Source organism: Fringilla coelebs, assembly GCF_963513975.1.
Source record: "Fringilla coelebs genome assembly, chromosome: 6".
In the NCBI taxonomy this organism is placed as follows: domain Eukaryota; kingdom Metazoa; phylum Chordata; class Aves; order Passeriformes; family Fringillidae; genus Fringilla; species Fringilla coelebs.
Window position 1 is genome coordinate 21,882,298 of NC_140034.1, and position 20,025 is coordinate 21,902,322.

At 43.4% G+C, this 20,025-nt stretch overlaps 1 protein-coding gene across 4 annotated transcripts in view; it reads right to left on the reverse strand.

Moving 5' to 3' along the window:
• The window catches only part of ADCK1 (aarF domain containing kinase 1), a 71,511-nt gene that overhangs the window by 41,295 nt on the left and 10,191 nt on the right, over positions 1-20,025 (reverse strand). For all 4 annotated transcript variants that reach the window (XR_014616217.1, XM_084207484.1, XM_084207482.1 and 1 more), the window contains one exon: positions 1,936-2,139. Coding sequence is in view for 3 of the 4 variants with exons in the window: in XM_084207484.1 (XP_084063610.1) it covers positions 1,936-2,139 (204 nt within the window). In the remaining variant the exon portion in view is untranslated. The remainder of the gene's footprint in view (positions 1-1,935; positions 2,140-20,025) is intronic.

Below are 20,025 nucleotides of genomic sequence, written 5' to 3' on the forward strand. Positions count from 1 at the left end.
ACTCTTCTCGGCCCTGATACTCCACCTTGCTGCTCTGCTACCTATATTTCAGATAAGTATATAATATTTAAAATATACTGAGGATCTAGCTACATTGGAATTAAATTTGCTCTTGAAGCAACCCTATTAAACCCTCTAGGCTCCAGCAATGACAGCTTTGGTGCATTAGGTTCCTAAATCCTTTCTCATTTTAAATATCTTGATTTAATACTTTGTAAATATTGATACAGGCATTTACATCAGCTTTTAATACTGCCAGGTTTTACAAGGTTCTTTATTTTTATATATGTTCTCTTCATTTATCTCTTTTATCATTGCTCTCTTTCCCTTGTTACCATTTCCTCTCCATCACTTTCTAACCATTTCTACCTTTTTTACCCTCCCTCCCCTGTAACTTCAAAATTAAATATTGCCCAGCACTGTCCATGTGAAAGAAGTGAATGTTATGAGGTAAGGTTGCTGGGAAGACTGCATTCGAGCTGCTTCACTGGGAATCAATGAGGCACAGAGCATTCTTCTAGCTCCCAAGAAGCACAAAGAAATCAGGGATTATCAGTGGCAGCTGAACACATACTTGAGAGAAAAGGTCCCACCTCCAAGCACCAACTACAGCCTTTAAGAGACACCACACAAACTGAGCCAGAGGCACCTAGTGTGGTAATTTAATGTGGGTAAACTTTGGGGTGGCTTTCCACAGCTCCTGTGGAAAAGAAATTCACACACAGAAGCCCATAGAGGCAGAGGCCTGCAGGGAGCAGCCAGCCTGCTCTGCTCCAACTATCCACTGAGCTATGAAACACAGCTAGCGCCAGCCTAGCTACAAGGATGGAATGTTGATAGAGGCAGCATGTTGCAGACTGGGAGCTGACATTAACCCTGCCATTGAACTGTAGGGAAATACTAATGGTCGTTCCTGGCTAGAGAATATGTAGACCCTTCAACTACACAGAGGCAGACTCAACCCATTCAAATCTGCCCTTAATACACACTCTGGTGCAAATACTTCACTTACCTCATGTTTCCCCCACACCTCCTTACCACACAGTCAGACAGGCAAGAACAAGGAAAACAGCCCCAAAACATCTATATGTGAGAAACAACAGATGTACACACCACTTCCCTTCTACATTTCTGTCTTCCTCCCCCCCACACACACACTTTCCCTACCATCACCTTTGCACACTGCTGCCTCCTGCCTTCCTCCTTACCATGCCTGTTGTGATCCTTGAAATGCCTCTCCTCAATCTGGGCTACAGAGCGAGGGGACATCTTGTAAAGAGCAAGATGCAAAGTAGCAGAACACCCTCTGTAATTTACCATGGTTACTTCCCTTATATCTAATGAACACAGTCACTTACCTACTGATCTCAGTGCTGTGGGCTGCTGGGGGTTAATGATGGCACTGACTCCTGAGCTACTGTGTTACCTGACTGCAGCACCAAAAGTGATTTATGCCATTATTTTCTTTGGGGGTTAATTAGGGGCTCGAGAAAGTAAAGGGCTGTCAGTGGTAGCTGAAATTGGTCTAGTGCAGCCAGGGGAGAGCAGTCATCCCTCACAGAGCTCTGCCAATACATCTCCGTCCTGAACATCAATACCTCCAGCTCCCACTCCTCAGTGTGGCAGACAGCACTCCATCCTGACCTCCAGCAACCCTGTTCATCTTGGCATACAGAGTACACTGCTCTGTTGAATCCTGCCATTTCCATCTGGCACCTTTCACACCCTGACTCCTCTGTTATCTTCTCCTCACCAAAGCCTGCCAATAATGCCCATTAATGGACAGAGAAAAGTCACACGGCCTTCACCCAGAAGCAAGGAAGAGGTATCTCCCCTTGGTATCTCCTACAGCTGAGAAACAGCAGTTTTCCTTCCTCTAGCTTTCCAGGGCTTGCTGAGGCCTGAGAAGCCAACACAAGCTACGGCTGCTCCTACCTCTTTGCCCAGATCCTCACGGATAACTTGCTCAATCTCCTGCCTGGTGCTCTGCGGGGCCTGGCTATGCAGCACCTTGAGGGTGCGGGTGTACTCCTCAGGCAGGAGGTAGTCCAGCGCTCCCAGGTGCTGTCCCACCTTGATGAAGGTGCCTCGGTTGGAGCAGCACAGCTCCCGGAGGCGCTCAGCAGAGCGCAGGTGCACCTGTGAAGAAACCAGAACATCAGTCAAGTCCTTTTGCTGTCTGTTACATACACATGTCCACATACATATCTTTTTTTGACTAGGATTTAAGCAGACCAAGGATTTCCTTTCTTGATTCTGGGCATCATCATCTAACATATCAATTCATTATTAGGACTCTGGCTGGATTTAAAGTGTCTGAACCAGACCAGGACAAGATGCTCCAGAATATAAAGGGCTTCAACACTTGTTTGTATAGGCACCATGATCAGTAACAGCACATTAGTTTTTAGCCCATCCTTGCACAGAATAAAATGTCTGGCCATAGGGCAGCATTGGTTTGTCACTGATTCTGCACTATAGATGCACAGTTTGGAAACTCCTTGTCAAAAGACAAAAATCACGACCTCAACCATTACGTTATGTCTTAGCATGAGTGCAGTGAATTAAAATGAGAAGAAAGCCATAGATACCATCCCAGAGACTTCCAGGGATGTCGCTGTAGGACACGAAAGAACACACGCACACACTGCTTCTCAGGGTGAAGAAGAAAAGAGGTAGTTTATTTTCTGACTCCAACATTTATAGTTTTACAAAGGTGACAGTGGATTGGAGGGTGACAGTGACACCTCTCCACAGACACTGGTTTAACCAACAGTCTATCAACTCTCTCCTCCTCCATAGAGGAATGCAAAAACAATGAGTTGTTTACAGAAAGTGAGAAAGTTCCCCACAAGAATGTCAACATCAGAAGACTTTAGAGAATCTCAAAAAACCAGAGCGACACAGGGACTCAGAAGAAGAGTCTGTTAAAAATCAAAATTAAAGATCTCTCCTTGGCAGGGAGGAGGACAGTATACAGGCAGTCCATCTTCCTCACCTCACTTTTACATGCACAAGGGGAATTACAGCCCTCCAGTCAAGTCAGGTCTTGGGTCTTACTGCTTACATTGCCAACAAAGTCTGCAATGACAGTCATTTGAGCAACCAAGTGTTAGAAGACTTGCCAGCCGTGCTCACAGTGGCCAAATTCAACTACCAAATGACAAAACCTATTGCCAACCACTTGCCTGGTCTGTATTTCAGCCCTTTCGGTTCATTTTGCTCCTCAAGACTATACCAGCCACCACATCCTTCAGTGACAATGATTTATTCTCTCTTTATTACTGTCACTAGAAAAGCCTCCTGCCAAGGACACAGCTATATTGAATAATATTTAATGAACTTCATATAAGTTTACCATGATACATTAATAAAACCTACACAGATCAATAACAAAAAGTAACTGTGCACCCATCTCCTGTTAACGCCTGACACCAATCTGCATGAAGTCTCCTCATTCCTCTGGCTTCTGAGTCAGACATCATTGAAGGTCAAATCCTATGTCTACAGCCCTCATCTGCACAAGATCCTGTGGTGATGGACTCCATCAAATGCCTTGAAATACGTGACAAAAAGGAACAATTCCACCAATATTCATTAACACCACACACACCCACACCACTCAGTAGCTATCTTTGCTCTCTGTGCAAAGCAGTGCCATGTCACATCATGGGACAGGCTGAGTGTCTCGCATTTGGGAATGTGTCAGGGGCAGACAGTGCTGAGCTGCAAGTGCATGAAACACAGGCCTAGGGGAGTGTGAGGAGAAAGCCTAATGTGCAAGTCTTGCCTTCAGTGTGAGACTCGACAGTTTGATGCACACGTGCTCGCACACACATACACACACATTTTCCTAAGTGGGGACATACAGGCAAGTGTAACTCACGTAGGTGGGTGAGCTTCCCCCAGCACACCGCCGGCTCAAAAACACTCCCACATGTATAGGCTGCAAATAACACCCATGAGTAGGCCTCAAGTCTCCCACATCATTCCCCCGCATTTTATACAACAGCTTTGAAGCTCCTGCTGTAAAAAGGCTCTGCTCTGGCTCTTCCCCGTTCTCCTCCCCTCTGTGCAGGAAGGACAAAAGCAGGCCAAAAGGGAACAAGGAAAGGAAGCTGTAACAGAAGATGAGAGAGCAAGAAAACCAGGGTGGGAGTAATGGGACAGAAGAGAAAGGGGGAGAGGGAGCCAGTGCAGCTGGGTTGTTTGTCACAGCACCGGGAGTGCAGTCCATCACAGAGAAACAGCTTTTCTGCAGCTCCAGTAGTCACCTTCTACCCACTGCCTCCAGCTGTGGACGAGAACCCCTGCCAGCAGTGAAGGAAAATGGTGGCCAACAGCACACCTCAAGGTGTTGGGCAGCCATAGCCAGAGGCACTGGCAGGAAACAGGGGCAAGGCTCTTTACAGATATGTTCCAAGAAACCCAGAACTGAGCTCCCAGCATTGAGCTCTGGCCAGCACAGGGTCCTGCAATCTCCCACACACAGCAGGAGCCCATCAAATGACTCCAGGCTGCAGCATGACTCAGGGCAGAGCAGCAGCAACCCAGGGCTATAGTGCAGTGCTGGGTGTCAGGACAAGCAGCCAGCTCAGGGTAGCTGAGGTGCTGGCTCAAATGCATTACCCACACCACATGGATTCCCAAGGGAGACGGAAAAAACAGGCTGGAAAACTCATGTAGCTAAAAATGCAACTGCTTGTAGACACACTTGCATACAGAGTGTATCTTCACATCTGGGTCACTGCTGGGAAGGAGGTGGCAGTAGCCCCTCTTTCCTCTAGCACAAGGTGAGAGGAGAGGAAATTTTTGCCCTCACAAATTTATCCACACTGTTGAGAAGCTGGCTGGCCTCAATAATGCAATGCATCCTGGACAAGATGATCCTTACAGAAGTCTCCAGGAATAAAACAGAACAAAACCCCCTGCAAAGCATCCTCCACAATGCTCTCACGACCGGCTTGGCTTAAACTCCTAAGAGATAGATGCCCTGGCTGGCTGGACCAGGGAATTACAGCTCCTGCACTTCTAGAGAGACAAGATTACCAAGCAGCTTGTCTCAGAAAAAGTAAATCTGTATCCCTACATCTTACAAAACTCCAGTCTGCATTAGAGGCAGAAGTACTCTGAGTATGAAGCAGGACTGTGAATGCAGCTTCCAAGGACTCTTATCAACCAGATCAGGTTTTTTAGCAGAAGACTTTCTTAATGATCGCTATTATTTTCTTGGATCTCCCCAAGATAGGTCACAGTCCAGATGCAGCACTTGTTCCTCTGACAGACTACTTTCCCCTAATCATAAACAAAGTAAGATCATCACATTCCTACTATGGTGTCCATTAGGCCCATGTTTCTCTTCCACCTTAAAGAAAATGCAAGGTAAATGGAAATCCCCAGAATGGCTCAGAACTTTTCTTCAAGAGACTGCTCTTTGTTGCCCAAGAAATACTTTGAAGACTGTTTTTATCAGAGGCAAGAACTGGAAACAATACCTAGTTTTACATAGATGTACTTGTATGCATCACCCCTGGGAGTACACTACAAAGAAAGGAAGCATTTCATGTACCAAGGAATATCAAGAATAAGCTTCTGTCAGAAAGGCCCTCAGATCACAAATTCTGTCTGTGTACACAGCTCTTTCCCTAGTCCACATGGGCATCTCTTTCTGTCTTAAATCCCTTCTCCAAATTTCAGCAGGACAAATTCTGCATTGGTCCACATGGCTATCAGACTCCTCTGCTTTACCCTTGTTAGACTAGGATTAACACTGATTATTAAAACTGTGATAGTAACAACTCTTAGGTATAGAGAAGAGGCAACTCTGGGATGAAGCACATACTCAGAAAGAAGAGCTGCAAAGGGATATATTTTAATTTATGCTTCATCTACAAGCAGACCTGGCTTTTCAAGTAATTTGGTTGCTTTTGAAGGAGCCTTTACTCACACAGATTACTGGCAAAGAACTGCTCATCAGTACATCAAATGTACAGATGCCATGAACTTGCAGGTGTTAATCTAGTTTTAAAAATAAAGGAATTAATTTAGACAAAAATTAATACTCAGACTAAAATCTACCAGTGAGAATTTCAGTATTTGATATCTGGTGACAGACCTGGTGGCAAAGTGCTCAGAAAGGCCACTGAAGACAGTAAAGTAAGTGGTGGAAGCAACTCCTCATACGAAATCCTTCAGAAAAGATATCCCACTGTGCAGAGCATACTCTTAGCTGGCAAAATGTGAAATGAGGGTTAGGAAAGCAGAGAGAACAGCCTGCCCATCACTGCTTACAATGGAGATACACTCTCCACGACAGTATTTCAAGAAAGGTGTCTCCAGAAAACACATGGAAAACTTCAATCACATAAAAATTAGAGATTAATTCAAAAATTAGATGAGATGCTAATAACCATAATAAAGGGAAATCTCATATTAAAACTGTTAACTTGCAGAGGACTGAAAGGCAATAAGTGTTGCCCTGTTTTTAAGAAAAATCTAGACAAATCTAGGAAACTATAGTCCTGCAAGCTTTAATTCTGTATCAACTAAATTACTTGAGACAATAATTACAGAGAGTTCTAAAAATCATCTAGCGAAATGTGATATGACTGACAAAAAGCCAACAGGGATTTTGAGGGGAAAAAATAATTCTTCACCAGTCCACCAAAATACTGTGAGCTTGTTAGCACAATAGCCAATAGAAAAGAGGTATTTACTGGGACTTTCAATATATTTCCTCACAAAGAATGAAAGGAAAACTCAGTAATTATTGGAGATACAAGAACATCACTTGCTCATTTTATTCCATTTCCAGCTCAGAAGCCCAGCACTACAGACAGCGGCCATGGAAGACACTCCAATTAGGACAAGGTTGCAACATTTAGTGCTGTTTTCACCACAGCTTCATTTCAACCTGCTCTGAGCATTTTTAAATCAGACAACCCTGCAGAAGCCTTGTCTATCTCAGGACCTGCATTCATTGTTACTTCCAAGGAAGATGAACTAGCACTGGAAACAGAGAAATGATGAAATGGGGAAGAGGTCCACAGAATGCACAGAAGGCAGAAGCTGTCTACCATAAAAGGATTGACCTGCATTACTGTCAAAAACAAACAGCAAAGTGTCCCATTATGCCTGTTCTTACACCAAAGTTTAATTTTCCTGCCAGTGATCCGGCAAAGGAGAGAATAGCGCAGTGACAAAAATTCCATGAGATGTAAGAGATATTATTTACCACTGGAAAAATCAGGCCTGCCAAGTCCCTACCAAAGACAGGTGAAAATCAATACACAGAGAGATCTCACCCTCAGCATAGATGGCTGCAAGGTTACACATATTGGGAGGTGCAGTCTGCCCTCACTGCACACGCTGCTGGGCTTTCAACTCACTGGAACCATCCAGCACTTGGATCACATTCTTGTGGATGGCTCAGCCCGCTCAAGGCTGTGAGTGAGTCAAGAAAATAAAAAAACAACTGTTTGACTGTGATAAAAAAGATTAAAATGTTAAAAATATCAAAACACTATTGTAAAAATTTAATGTACAACCTCACCCTGGATTCTAGACATCCTATCACAAAAAAAGAGGTAGATAAATAAATAAAAAAGGACAGAGAAAGACTAGGGAAATATGACCATGTCATATAAAAGAGTCTATTAAAAAGGCGATCTGAAATGTTAGGAAACTGTTTAGATTACAGAGAGTTGATACATAAGAGAGAAAAGTTGTATGCAATAATGAAAAAAACCTCCCATTTCTATTTCCAATTCTCATAAACCCACAAAACAACAACCATCTAAGTTGTTTGTTTTTTGTTGTTTTTTTTTTTTACATCCCATTTTGCACAATACAGCATTAACCAGTGGCACTCACTGTCAGAGGATAGAGAAGCCAAGAGCTTAATGGAATTCAGAAAGGCTTTAGATATTTATGATAAAACAACCATACCTGATTTTATATGGAGCTTTTCATCTCTAAAAGTGCTTTTACAAAGCTTTTTACAAAACTCAGGACCAGTATTCTCCATTTTACAGGCTCATAAGAACATTACAGCTAATAAAATGTCTAAAGGGTTTTAAACACTATTGCTCAAGGCATCAAGATAAAAATTACCCTACTGTCTGGCCACAATGAGAGAATGCAAACAGGGTGCATTATTAAAACCTTTAGAGAACCTATTTGGTGTGTCCAGCTCCCAAATTCTGGTTAAATCTTCTGTTGAGGTCAACCTGTTTCCAAGAATCTTCCATATTCACTAAATTACCTGTCATTCAAAGGACTTGTGACATTGGTGATGAACTCTTGCTTCCTTCCACAGAACAGAACTGCTGCTTATGGTCTTTCTAGTAAGCCTTTGGGATGCTGGGAAGAAACTTGTGGCATACAGTGGGTGGAAGCATCCCAAGCATATATGCTATCAGCCATCCTGGACAAGAACACTCTTCCAGAAATGCAGTAGGAGACTGGACTGGAAGAGCCAGGCTGTCCTTTGGACTCCCTACAGAGGGAAAAAAGGATGTCATCACCTCTGTGGTGGGTATCTCCAAAACACAGTTGGGTAGGGAGAAAAGACATGTCAGAGAACATAGGAAAGAAATCTGGTCATAGTCCTTTTCTCTTACACCCCCAATAATGACAGGGCCATATGCACAAGACTAGTAGAACTGTAGAAACAGCTTTAGATTACCCAGGACAGCACAAACCAGAGAAAAATGAAAAGATGTCCACTTCAATTTAACACACTGAGAAACTGAAATCAGTGGCCACACCAAAAGATCTGTAAAGATGCCTAGGGAGGATACAGCTACTGGTGATGTGAATAGGGTACTTGGGTGCTTTAAAAACAGCAATACAAAACACAGAACCCATTTCAGTGACAGTGTAGTTCTGTCTAAGGGGCTGATATCTCCTCTTTCCACTAATCTGAATAAGCATACAGTAAATACAAACTACTACAGCCTTCACTGACACTAGCAGCCTGGTAATCAAACTGACTGGCAGCAAGGATGCTGCAGGAAGACACACAACTCTAAATGGATTGTTATTGCCTGCTTTTTGCATTATCTTTCCTACTTACCTTTTATGAAAGCTCATTCCTAGTCACACTAGATATTTGCCATTCAAATGCTTCCTTATACCAACACTAACTGATCATACTGCTGATGATGGATAGATTCATGCCTTTGGAATTGGAATAAGTCCTGGTGCAATGTACCTCACTACCTAATAATTCGTTATTTGTATGAGTTATGTTTACCATAGTACGATCCTTCAGAAATTCAGGCACAATAGTTGGTTGCCAGTGGGACAGAAAGGAAGTGAGAAAGAAAGCTTACTAGTTTGGAAATTATTAAGGATGGAGATGATCCCCCTGACTAAAGTGGCAACTTCTTAGCTTCTCAGTCACATAAACACAGAAACAAGGAGTCACACAACTAGTAGGATGGCCAGTAAACTCAGTACTAATGGAATATAGACAGTAGGCCTACAGACAGCTGAAATCTAATGTTGATGTTGTGGCCTTGTATCAGTAGAGCGACAGGTAGCTGAAATGAAAGCAAGTATTTCATTATTCATGCAAAACTTCCCTGGAGATCACAACAGACTCTTCCAAACCAAGGCAAACACATTTTAAACTGAACAGATATGCAAGCTCACACCTTCTGAGCCATCAGGACTCTGACTTTCCACATACAAGCGCACAGAAGTGCTGACACCCCACCTGTACCACATATACTCCCAAGCCTTCCTGCTAAAACCCCTGTTCACAACTTGGTTCATATAGGTGACTAAAGGCTGGCCTAGCAACAACCCACTAGTATGAGATGCCACTTGGTTCAGAAAACATTTTTACACTATATTGAGGTCCACCTCTTTGGCCAGTCGCTCCTCAAGCTGCTCTGGAGAGCAGAAAGCAGAGTTTCTCAACAGCAGGGCAGAGCACCAGCAGTCACCTTGCTGAACCCTGCCCTTGCTGGCTGGTGCAGGCACAACCAACACCGATTGCCTGCTTGTGTTCCATCTTCATTTTACTCCAAGCTCGGTCATTTGTGCTCTGATTATCTCTCATTACTGACGACCTTGCTGTAATGAGTTTTAATCTGCCTCGTATTAATTAGAAACATTTTCATTAGCCAGCTCAATTTTAGGTAAATAGCTAATAGAAGCAACTGAGCTGCAATTAGTTATCTGTGGGGCAGTTCAGGATAAAAATCTGAAGTGAGCAGCTGTTTCCCCTCTAGACACCCCTGTGACATAATGCACTGTTCTATGTACGTCTCCTGAGCCAGGGAAAGGGAAGGGCTGGTCAGAGACAAAGGGAAAATAACATGCTAAAGTAACTGTGCTGTAGAACTTCTGTGTCTATAGTAGGAATCTGAGCGTCGAGTTCCCTACACCCACAGACTTTAACTCCAGTAAACAAGGTTCTGCTCTTGAGGCTGTTTTACCCTGTGACTATTCAAGAGGTCCTTCACACAGGCTCTTTTGTGGGGCACATACATTATCGTGAATGGTTACTTACACATGAAAATAAGGTCAGAGCAGATTTGCCCAAGACAGAAGGTTCAGACCCATGTATACACAAACATATAGTACTTGCAAAGACAGCAGGTTCATAAAAGTGCATTCAGTGCCTTATTGTCCTGACAGCTGATATACAAATACATCTGTCCTGTGCTTCATTGCAGAGGACCCAAGGAGGATAGAAAGTAATTCAACAGCATGTCTGCAGAAGGCACGGAGACATTCACAGAAGCCACAATGAAATGAGGCACATGTCTTGATCCATTGATCACAGCCTGCAGCTCCACGGAGGCAGGTGAAATGATAATAAATTTGACACAGCACCTCTCAAAATCTGGCTAACAAAATTAATTCACTTCAGCTTCACTGGCATCCCTCAAACCATAAGTGATGCCAGTGAAAACTGTAGATACCACGTTATTTACATTTGTGTTTAGCTGCGGGGGGCTCTCACACCATCCCATCAGTCCTAGGAAACCCTGTTTCCAGTTGCTGTAAGCAACAGTATCAACTAAGCCGTGAATTACACTCAGAAGCCTCCCCTAAACAGGAGCTACTGACACACCCTGCAGAAAGCACATACTATTGATGGAATAGCAAGAGATGAAGATGTGCAGTAAAAACGACCGGAAGGGAGAACACTCCCCAGACAGCAATTTCCATGTAAGAAGACTGTGTCAAGGCAGTGGCCCGGAAAGTGAGGGCTGGTCTTGGACCATGGGGGGGCAAGAGCTCAAACAAGGCCACAGTAGTCATTAGCTGTCACTCAAACTCATACAGATTCAGCTACACTTTCAAAGCTAAGTGAAGAATCCTAGCAGCAGGATCCAAGATGGAGATATGACAGCCTCTTCCCTGACTTCCCACACTCAATCCTGCAATAAAATAGAGCGGGAAAAGCCATGAACTCCACAGGAAGCCGCAACAAGCAGAAGACAGACTGAAAGGCATGCTGAAAGGTAAGTTTTATGAGGAAGGATGGCCCAAGCACCATTGAGAAAGCTCAGCTAAGTCTCTGTAGTTCAGCTGAGGGTCCAGACAGGGTAGCTTCAGAGTCTGCTCTCCTACTGTGGGTGTGCAGAAAAGTAGGAAGCACAGAGGCAGCTGCTGCAGCTGGAGGGGAGAAATCATCACATCCACTTTGTCAACGCTGAAGAATCTGGGCTGGCATTTTTCTCTTCCCAGCAGTCGAATCCCACCCTACCAGCTGCACGTCACAGCTGACCTCCCGTCAGGACCTATCTGAGTCAATGTCAGGCAATTAAATCGTGCAACAGCAGCTTCTCCCCCTTGTACATATGTAACTTCTCTCCTGGCAGGTCACTCTAACAGCCAGGGGAGCAGAGCAAGCCTGCTCCCTCTCTTACAGCCATGCAGACATACCAGCATTCACCTTGGTGACTGACCCCAGAAAGAAGGGTTTTTATTGCAGTGGCTCTAAAGAGAATACAGCCCCTTACCAAAATGACAGAGGCAGATTCCTTCCCCCTTCTTTAATCTGAGAAGCTCTGACCTTTAAAGCACAGACCTCGTCCCACAGGAACAGGATGCCTGAAGAGGAAAGAGACAGTAACACATGAAATACCTACAAGTGATTAAATTGGATTGACGAGGAAGTCAGGAAAGATAACAACCATGGGATTACGCTGTCAATTCCAAAAACCTGCAGTGACTGTCATAGCACCACATCCAACAGAGAAAGTGGCTGCAGTGCCAGTAAGTCATCACCAATGGCAAAGTGCGGTTCTATGTGGAAAAAAGCGCCTATCTTTAAAAAAAAAAAAAAAAACACAAGGAATGTCCTTTTATTACTCAGCAGGTCTATTCCCTTCTGGGTATCCGTCAGAGTTGCTGACTTCAGTGAAAAAAAAATATATATAAATACCTCCAGCTTTTTCATCTAGTTGACACCACACAGCTCCTCACCAAGAAAGGCAGCTGGTGTCTATTAGCGTCCCATCAATGTCACCAGTATGGAAGACTGAGCTGGTGTCTCTTTGATTCATACACAATAGACTTGTTAAACTGCAATTAGAAGGTCCAATCCTTTCTTGCAGTCAGTCTTTCACTGAAAACAATAGGTTTCTGCAGGTGTCAGTAGAAGCAGAATTTGGCTTATGTGGGTGCCAGTGAAGGTCATTTGGGTTACTGAATCCTTTTGGCTGCTAGGAACACAAGGAAGAGAGAGCACCTATATTGACTATGAGAGCGCCACTGCAACATGGCATGAGATAGCAATTTAATGAAGTAAAACACAAATATCTGACATGGCACCAAACTGAGATGAACAAAAGGAAAGCCCAGGTGAGGCCACATGTTACCCAGAGTAGATTACTTTTGCTCCCACAAAAAGCAGAAGGAATTGCCTCCAGCAGTATCACAGGCAAGTGCCTTTACGACAGCTGGTATCACAATGAACAATATTGTCCATGCCTCCCCTGCACTTGGCTGTGGCTCACCAAGGTTGTGAAGAGCATAAAGCTGAGATCATCTTTATGTAAAACTAGATATTCAACATTTCTCCATCAACAGGCTAGTCAAGATAGCCAATGTCAAACCTTGGCTAGAAGGCAAATAGTAAACTCAAGAGAAAAGATACTGGTACAAAACCTGACAGAATGACAATACTGACAAAGATCCTCCAAAGAATCAGATCTTGCTGGCCAAGTACAATCACTGTGTATGTTCCCAAAGACAACATTTGCATGGCAAAAAAAAAAAGGACATTTAAGAATTTGCACAACACAAGATGGACATGAAGCAAAGAAATTAAAGCACTTGCTAATAATCCAAAACTAATACGATCCATGACTTCTAGCCTCAAATATATAATATTAAAGCATTTACATACTCCACACAGAGATCCCATAAGAATGAAGTTACTGAGAGTTCACATCAGCAGGCAGGAGAAGATAGAAAATGACATAAACATTGTCTTGGTTCAGTTTCTGGAAAGAATGGAGCTTCCCTACTCTCTCATTAAGGAGATCATGGCATGAATGGGGGCTGTGCATTGATTACCTCTGAAGATTTGCTCCTTTTCTGGACAGAGTGCTGCAGGGACAAACACTTGGCTGGAGATGGGAAGAGGGGACTCAGTTCCAACTACAGAGATCCTTTGATCTGTAGTTGCAATGACAACTTGAGGGAGACATCAAGGCAAAGCTGAGAACATGAACAGACCCCATCCAGGAGCTTCTTTAAATCTATATGATTTCTATTTTGAAGTCTATAATTGGCTCCCTCTTAATGGCTTGCTCATCAGCACCTGGCATCCACTAGTACCCATAGTAGCCAGTCAGCCACGAGACTGCCTGACTGCGCCTTTGAAAGTACAATTACCAAGTCTACATGGATTGCTGTCCAAATTATTCATACACTGTGTGAGCTTTTAAAGACAGCAATGAGAACTATAAATATTTCAAAGTCCTCCTCATCTGAGCATTCACAGAATGGTTCAGTCACAGGGAGGCAAGGTGCGACAGTCCCCTCTACTACAGGAAAGCAGACATGTTTGGGCCACATCACAATAACTCCCAGAGTGTATACCATAAGAATAATTTGGAGCAGGTAGTCTGGAATTTCCTGAGGGACACAAGCACACTGGCCACTTGGAATTCAACCAGCACATCAGTTTGGCCTCCCTGACACAGAAAACCCCTAGTGGCAATAAAGCAGTCCAGATAATGACTTTGTGTCTTGTTCTAAAATCCATAAAATTCACAAGTCCAGCATTCTTCACTTCAAGCCTTGATGATGCTGCTCAACCACAACCAAGATAGAAGGCATTGGTCCAATACCAACCATGAAGACCTCCCCTCCATATGGCAATGCCCCTGCCCTAGATCATTTTGGCACATAATGTTGGGAAACCAAAAGCTCAATAAAAGCAAGCTTGGAAACCCATTCTGCACTCTAGTCCTAGTATTTCAAATCTCCCATCTCCAAGAAAAAATCTGTTGGCTTACAGAGAAGCATGTGTTTCAAGCAGTTATATGGGAGCTGTTAGATTTTGCTACTCAGTTGCCTGAAAGAAAAAAAAGAAATCCCCTCTGTTGGCCTATTAATCTGTCATAACAAGATTCTTCATAATTAGTTTGTCCCTAACAGTTGCTTTGTAATGGTAGCAAGAGAATATTTCAGGAATGGCAATTACCTCTGGTGTCAAAATGATGAGGAAAACAAATGTTCAACCATCAACAAAATGCAGTGCCTTTTCCACTCCCACCTAATGGTGGGTGACAGCACTGCACATCAGAATTACAGTGTGGGTAATTACTAGGCACGTTGCTATTGAGAATTCATTTCCCCTCTTGAGAAAAAATTCGTTAAGCAATGCAGGTGGAAAGAGAGGCATCTGTCACTGGGATGGGGGTCCTGTGGGTAAATGGTCTTATCAATACATTGCTTCTTTAATTTACTACACATAAGTCCAACAATTATAAGCAGTGAGCACTATTTAAAGGAACTTTCCTTTATTAGATACCCACATATCCCACCATTTCAAAGATTTTGCAAAAGGACAGAGCTTGACCTCTTTATTGTTACTTCATTTAAATGCAGTATCCTTCAAACAAAATTCACATGTCTGCATTAGTTGCTTCACTCCATCCATACTAATAGGAAATACAGTGGGTTTTTAGGCTATTTGTAAATGGCAGAGTTCCTTGGGAAGTTAGCTCATTCGATTTCAGCATATTGTGAAGCCTGACATCCTACTGTCTCTGGAGTGAGATTCAGAAGAATGAAACTAAGGCACACACACTGTGGAGCTCATCTTCTCAGATGAGGACCAAATTGTGCCAAAGCCAGGAATCCTACTCCAGAGGGGGACTGGGAAGGGGAAAGCTGCTGGTTTGGCTGCCATTGACACAAGTGTGCAAAGCCACAGACTGGGAGAGCTGTCCTGTCTGGGTTTGGAAATTTATCATCCCAGCACTTGGGTCTCAATTCTCAGAAAATTAGGATTGCAGCAAATCTTCCCCACATGAATTACCAAGGAATGCAAGGCTAGGTGGGCTAAGCCTATATCCCATCTGCCACCAGGGCAGAGGCCAGGGAGGTGGCAGCCAGGGCTGAGGCATCACTGGGAAGAGGTAAGGGCAAAGCTGGAGCAGGCAAGAAGCTGGTTCAGGCCTAGTACAGGATGGCAGTAGAAGTGAACAGAGAGCTCAGCTGTGTAGGGCCACTGTGGGAAGCTGCATGCATTCAGATGGGGATACACCAGGAGAGATACATGCATGAAGCTGCTTCTGTGTGCATTTTGTTCAGTACTTAACCACATTACCAAACACTTGTTAACTCTAAAATCAAAACATAGGTTTAAAAGAATCAAACATCACCTTCACTTCTGGTACAGATTCAGTCCACTTTGGGAAGACTGGAAGTCAAGGAAGTTGCAGAGGATACAACCCTGCCAGTCAGGGTGGCAGGAGCTGGTATTGCTCTTGGGAGCTCATCAGATTACAGTCACCTCTTGTCTTCAAGCACACAGTCCTGAACAAGCACCAGCTCAGAATGAAGAAAGTGCAGTTCCAGCTAACAGCCTTGCTGTTTCTCAATCCCCATCACTCAGGATTTCAATATAACATTCCCCAGCCAAGGATCACCATTCTGTATATTGGCATGGAGTAACTCCCAATTCAGACTGACACAGAAAAACCTCAGCTTACTACAAGAAATAGAAGCAGGGATGTTGTCCTGGAGAGGAAGAAGAGAGAACAGCCAATACCAGGGCATTGCAGAGATGAAAAAGCTCCTGCTGAGCTCTGGAAACGCCTGTCTGTGCTGCCTGACTGTGAATGCAAAGGAAAGGCCCCGAGGGAGAAAAGCTTATCTTCCCTACTTCTCTTCACACAACAGTCCTACGATAAACAAAACCTGCTGCCCTTCAGCAGTTCTGTAAAAAACAACTTGTGTTCAGAAAAGCCCTACAATAACAAACAGGCTGCACAGTTACAGAGTTCACAGGCAACTCAAAATGAATACATTTTCAAACAAAGACTGCACAGGCAGTAAAGACATTTTAAGAGATGGAGCTTTTTTTGAAAAGCAATTCTGCTAGTGACCTTTTCAGTGAATTTACCTCTAAATTCAGCAAAACTATCAACATAGTAAATGGATTCAGGATTGGCAGAAGGCATTTCGTAAAATACTGGGCAGTTTCACGTATGTGCAAGCTCACATGCAAATTCTTTGTTAAAGTGGAGCTCGGAACAGTGTGGAGGTTTTATAAAGACAACCCTTGTTTATCTGCTGGCTGTGGTCCTCTTCCATGTCACATTGGCTCAGTACACTGACAAAAACAAGTTGTTACTGGTGTCAGACCTGCCAAAATGATGCTACTGCAGAGGAAGGAGCAGCAAGCTGCCTTGAATGGTGCACCATCAGCAGAACTTGCAGCCACTGAGACAGAACTCTCAAGCCAAAAAAGATACCAGTAAACAAAAAACCCAACAAAAATAAAGACACCCCGAACCAGTTCTACAGGACCAAAAGTAAGCTTAACTAGTGTAGCAGTGAATATGATTACCATCTTGGATTAACTCTTACAAAGCCATCTTTGAAACTTTGACTCTGTTCCAAAAATGGCTACTTTATTATAAGGACTCCCACCTGAACAAACTGCCATATGTCTACAGGCAAGCAGATGAGCCTCTCCAGATGTACAAAAATGCACATTTCTAGGCAGAGCACCTGAACACTAGTAAATAAAGCAAGGAGTAGCTTTAAAACCTGACATTGAACAATACTTTTTTGTTTACTCCTAGAACTAAATCATCTAGTGCAAGAGAAATATAGCTTCCTTTTTTTCCTAGTCCACAGGCCTTCCTCAGGCCTGACAAGTGCCCTGTCTGGCCCTAGGACACCAGATGGAAGAATACAGCAGTTCCTTTCAGAAACACCCTTTCCTCAAGTATGCAAACAGTGTAGCCCCCACATATGTTAAAAGGATTTGCCTGGAACCTATTAAGATGCCTCCCACATTACAAACAAGTCCAGAGGAGTGTTTGCACAACACCACCCACTACAACAATTCCCTCACCACTGACTTAACTAGCTAAATGAAATCACTTTCTTGACAGGTAAGGTAATTGTGAGCTGCCCTCCAGCATATTCTTTTATCAGATCCACTTTGGGGAGAATGTGATAAGGTCACTGCTTTAGCAGAGCAAATCTACAATATTTAGTGCTGCTCTGAAATTCCAACCTGGACTGATACATGAAATATCCTCTGCATGCCACCTATTCCCTTCACCCCTGATTTTACATCTCATTTTTAATCCTAATCTGAAGGCTTTCAAGATAGTGTTTCACTGCAAGCTAACTATAAGAACCTCAGAAAAGTGACCAGAATCCACAAGATGGGTCTTGCTAAGGACTCAAAGGGCAAACAAAACAACAGTTAGAAGCCCACTTTGACATGGCAAGTACACATCTCTATCCCCAACAAAACTTTTAGGTATCTATTTTTCCTAGCCTCAGATAAGATTATTTTTACTCTCAAGCCAGCTGTCTTCCTGTTCTTAGAATAGATTAAGTACTGGCTACCTGTCAGCTCTACTGATTTTACAGGTGGCCTCCAACAACCATATGGGCCATTTCCTTTAAAGTTGGACTCAATGATCTCTGTGGGTCCCTTCCAACTCAGAATATTCTGTTTCTATGTTCTGGGAACCATATAAACTGGCCAGTGGTTCAAGGCCACACAGTCCTTCATTAAGAAAACATCCCTAATCAGGGCCTGATCCAACATCAGTGAGATCAGTGTTAAGTGACTTACAGTCTGCTGTTTGTCTCCTTCCCTCTTTACAAAGACCTCTAAGAAATCACATGTTTGCATGTATTTGCACCACTCACATCTAGGGTGAAAATCTAGGCAAATCAACTATGACCATGAGCTCTTCAGAGAAAATACCATCTCTTGCCATACCTCTTGACTTTGCACTGCTGAGTGTTCATGTCACACTGGGACACAAGGCATAGTCAAACACTATATAAAACCTGATTATTTCTTCACTTTTCATTTTTTCCTTTTATAATGTTTCTTATTATGCAAGCTCCTTGCAGCCTACATCCTCCTAGGGCTTCCTAATGGTTTCCCCATTCTACCAGATGAGATGTTCTTCAGACACTACTCTTGCTCCTATGTACCCCTCCAGCAGCTCTAAAGAAGCAATGTGATGACGTCCTCAGGGATTCAACTGAAAAGGGATAGCCCCACCTGGAGGAGAGAGAGCTAAATGCTCCCCAGGCATATTGTGTCACTCCTTCTGGGAAGCTGAGAGAAGACGGCTCAGACAAGCTGAGTGCATGACAATTCACACTTATGCTCCGGAGCAAAGCACTTCAGGGACAAGCATGCACAGCCAGGAAAAAAACATGAAATACATGAGGAACTGCCTCCTTTCCCTCATTTCCCTCCTTCTTCCTCCTTCAAAAATGTCACAGTAGATGGGCCATTTCTCTGAATAAATCACTGCAGATGACTGAAGAACCTATAGTTTCATAGGCACAGATCCCACAAAAAATGGACCTTTTCAATGCTACAAAATTAAAGCCTAGAGATGTTATGGCCAGAGCATTCAGCTGACACCACTCCAGAAAGCACAAGGAGGAAAAGAAAGTGTCACACAAGATTTATTTTACAGTTTGTTATGTTTTCAGTGCAAAGCTTTCATGCTTTATGTGTTGGCAGGAAGTTTGCTCGACAGCAGTGCTCAAATGCAGAGTCATCAAGCCACCAGCTGGCCCTGATAGTAGCTTTTTTAGATTGCATTAGTGTTGACCATGCCTTTTAGATGAAGAGATATCATGGGAAGCACATAATAGGGCAACCAAACATGATCAACTCAGGGATTGTGGATGGGCTCTGAAGCTCTTAATCTCTGTTACTGGTTCCCATTTAGTTTGGTGACAGAAAGTCACTGCCACCTAATGGCTATTTTGTGTCCCATAGGAAAGTTAATTTGTTTCTCACCTCAGTTCATCAGAGACTGAAGCACAAGTAGACCCACCACTGCACACACTGGCTGGTGGAGAACAGCCCACAGTCCCCATTCACAGCTGCCTTTTTGAAGGAATGCCATGGAGAGTTTCTGAGGACTTCTCTCTGCAGATGCAGTCCACTTCGATCAGGAAGAAACTATTTTAGGACATCACTTAATATTTAAGGCACATGCTGTTACTGAATCACAATGGAAGTCCAAAGACACAGGCTATTTCATTGGTCTGAGCTATCCAGAAACTGTAGATTATTTTTGAAAACACACAACATATACATTCGTTCCGCTTCTTTCCAAGATCGTTCCACTGTGCAACTTCACGGTGAGATAAAACTCATTTTGAAAATACCCACTCCACTGTGAGAAGTAAACGTAGCAAAGCCAGGAAGAGCATCCAAGGAGCAAGAAATTGTATTCTGTATAATGATGGCACAAGGTTATACTTTCCAAATATTTGCCCAGGTACTGACGCCCAATAACCATAAGTTTGAATGAC